The sequence below is a fragment of the Acanthopagrus latus genome, chromosome 5 (assembly GCF_904848185.1).
Source record: "Acanthopagrus latus isolate v.2019 chromosome 5, fAcaLat1.1, whole genome shotgun sequence".
NCBI lineage: Eukaryota > Metazoa > Chordata > Actinopteri > Spariformes > Sparidae > Acanthopagrus > Acanthopagrus latus.
Window position 1 is genome coordinate 30,713,310 of NC_051043.1, and position 2,500 is coordinate 30,715,809.

At 48.6% G+C, this 2,500-nt stretch overlaps 1 protein-coding gene across 1 annotated transcript in view; it reads left to right on the forward strand.

The window, feature by feature from the left end:
* Nucleotides 1-2,500, forward strand: part of LOC119020254 (chromaffin granule amine transporter) — a 13,125-nt gene that overhangs the window by 8,251 nt on the left and 2,374 nt on the right. Inside the window, exons 12-17 of the mRNA XM_037099504.1 lie at nucleotides 483-578; nucleotides 1,052-1,130; nucleotides 1,380-1,431; nucleotides 1,542-1,605; nucleotides 1,712-1,831; nucleotides 2,086-2,219. Coding sequence (XP_036955399.1) covers nucleotides 483-578; nucleotides 1,052-1,130; nucleotides 1,380-1,431; nucleotides 1,542-1,605; nucleotides 1,712-1,831; nucleotides 2,086-2,219 — 545 coding nt within the window. The remainder of the gene's footprint in view (nucleotides 1-482; nucleotides 579-1,051; nucleotides 1,131-1,379; nucleotides 1,432-1,541; nucleotides 1,606-1,711; nucleotides 1,832-2,085; nucleotides 2,220-2,500) is intronic.

The following is a 2,500-nucleotide window of genomic DNA, read 5'->3' on the forward strand; positions in this document are numbered from 1 at the left end:
CTGTCTGTCTGACTGACTGACTGACTGACTGTCTGACTGTCTGACTGTCTGTCTGACTGACTGTCTGACTGACTGTCTGACTGTCTGACTGTCTGTCTGTCTGACTGATTGTCTGTCTGACTGACTGACTGTCTGACTGTCTGACTGTCTGACTGTCTGTCTGTCTGTCTGTCTGTCTGACTGTCTGTCTGTCTGACTGACTGACTGTCTGTCTGACTGTCTGACTGACTGACTGTCTGTCTGACTGTCTGTCTGACTGTCTGACTGACTGACTGTCTGTCTGACTGTCTGACTGTCTGTCTGACTGTCTGTCTGACTGTCTGTCTGACTGTCTGACTGACTGACTGTCTGTCTGACTGTCTGTCTGACTGTCTGTCTGACTGACTGACTGTCTGTCTGACTGTCTGTCTGACTGACTGACTGTCTGTCTGTCTGACTGTCTGACTGACTGTCTGTCTGACTGTCTGTCTGACTGTCTGCAGGCTCTCTGTGTTTCGCCAACATGGGCGTGGCCATCCTGGAGCCAACTCTGCCCATCTGGATGATGCAGACCATGTGCTCCCCTAAGTGGCAACTTGGTACGGTCCACTTCCTGCCCTCCTGCCATACTCGAGTACATATTGAGGTCCTGGTGTGTCAGCGAGACAGAGAGGAGAGTGAGCGTCAGACTGAAACAGCACAGGCCTCCTGCTTCCTGTCCTAACACTCTGTCTCTCACTGACACTCTGAGAGCTTCACACTCACTTCCTGTTGGTCTACAACCCTGCAGTGTTTGATCAGAGCAGCTATAATCAGACCTGGTGTTGCTTTCAGTGACCGGCTCAGTCACTGATCAGAGAGCAGCTGGTGGAGACCAAACACAGAGCGTCAACACAGCGTTACGCTGGTGCTGCGTTCAGGTGCTCCTCTGATCGTCTCACTTCCTGAGCTCGGAAGTTGTGATTACTATCAAATACTGGATTAAACTACACACAGATTGAAATATCAGTCACACTTCACATGTTGTTGTGTTCCTCCTCTTCCTCTCTGACAGGTGTGTGTTGTGTTGCAGGTATGGCCTTCCTCCCTGCCAGCATCTCCTACCTGATTGGAACAAACCTGTTTGGTGTCCTCGCCAACAAGATGGGGCGGTCAGTGTGTGTGTGTGTGTGTGTGTGTGTGTGTGTGTGTGTGTGTGTGTTCAGTTCATACGAGCCTCACAGAGGAAGAGGTTTAATCAGCAGATTAACAGATTAACTTATGTAGAGAGTCTGAGTCCTGTTCAGACCTGATCCTGAAGGGTTCTGATAAACCTGCACACTCAGCACACACACACACACACACACACACACACACACACACACACACACACACACACTGATGTGTATTTGTGTCTCCAGGTGGCTCTGCTCCATGTTGGGGATGTTCATCGTGGGCATCAGTCTGCTGTGTGTGAGTACAACATTCTGTCCTTCAGTCTGTTCGCACCAAACTTCATGTTGAAAACAACCAATTTAGGCAGTGTCTGTGTGTGTGTGTGTGTGTGTCTGCGTGTGTGTCAGGTCCCTTTTGCCACCAGTATCTACGGTCTGATTGGTCCAAACGGAGGTCTGGGCTTCGCTATAGGTGACTATCAGCATGTTGATGACCTCACTGTGAACAGGTTGGATGTTTTATAAATCAATAATCAATAAGTGTGGGCTGTGATCACACCTGTGTGCTGACCCTGCAGGTATGGTCGACTCCTCCATGATGGCCATCATGGGTTACCTGGTCGACATCCGTCACGCCTCCGTCTACGGCAGCGTGTACGCCATCGCTGATGTGGCGCTGTGTATGGGGTTCGCTATAGGTAACACATGCACACGTACACACACACACACACACACACACACACACACACAGCATTAGTACAAAGACCAGAACTGGTTCAAATGGTGGACAGCTAATTTAAGAACAGACAGCTTTTGTTTGTTTGTGTAAATCATTTAAGAACGTGTTATTCTAAGGAAGTGAAATAAATTGATGAAGTTCTTATTTATAGCAGAATGTAAACAGACACATTTGCACGCCGGGCAGTGAGTCTCGTGTCTCGTGTTGGTCCAGGTCCGTCCACAGGCGGCGCTCTGGTCCGGGCGGTGGGTTTTCCGTCTCTCATGGTGTTTATCGGCGTGATCAACATCCTGTACGCTCCGCTCTGCTTCCTGTTACGTAACCCTGCTGTCAGGGAGGAGAAGATGGTGAATATCACACTGTTTTATTATTATTGTTGTTAGAAGGTCCTGTTAATGTTTTTTACTACAGTTCCCATGATGCTTTGGGAGATGTGAACAGAGCGTCCCCGTGGATTCAGTGACGAAGCTGCTGAATGAGCTCACAGCACTTCCTGTTTGCAGTGAACTCACCGGATCACTGACACTGAAGATTCTCAGCTGTGTATTTACTGATGTTTATTTGTGATGACATCAGCGATGATGACGTCTCTGAAGGTTACAGAGTTATAAAGATACTAAAAACATGT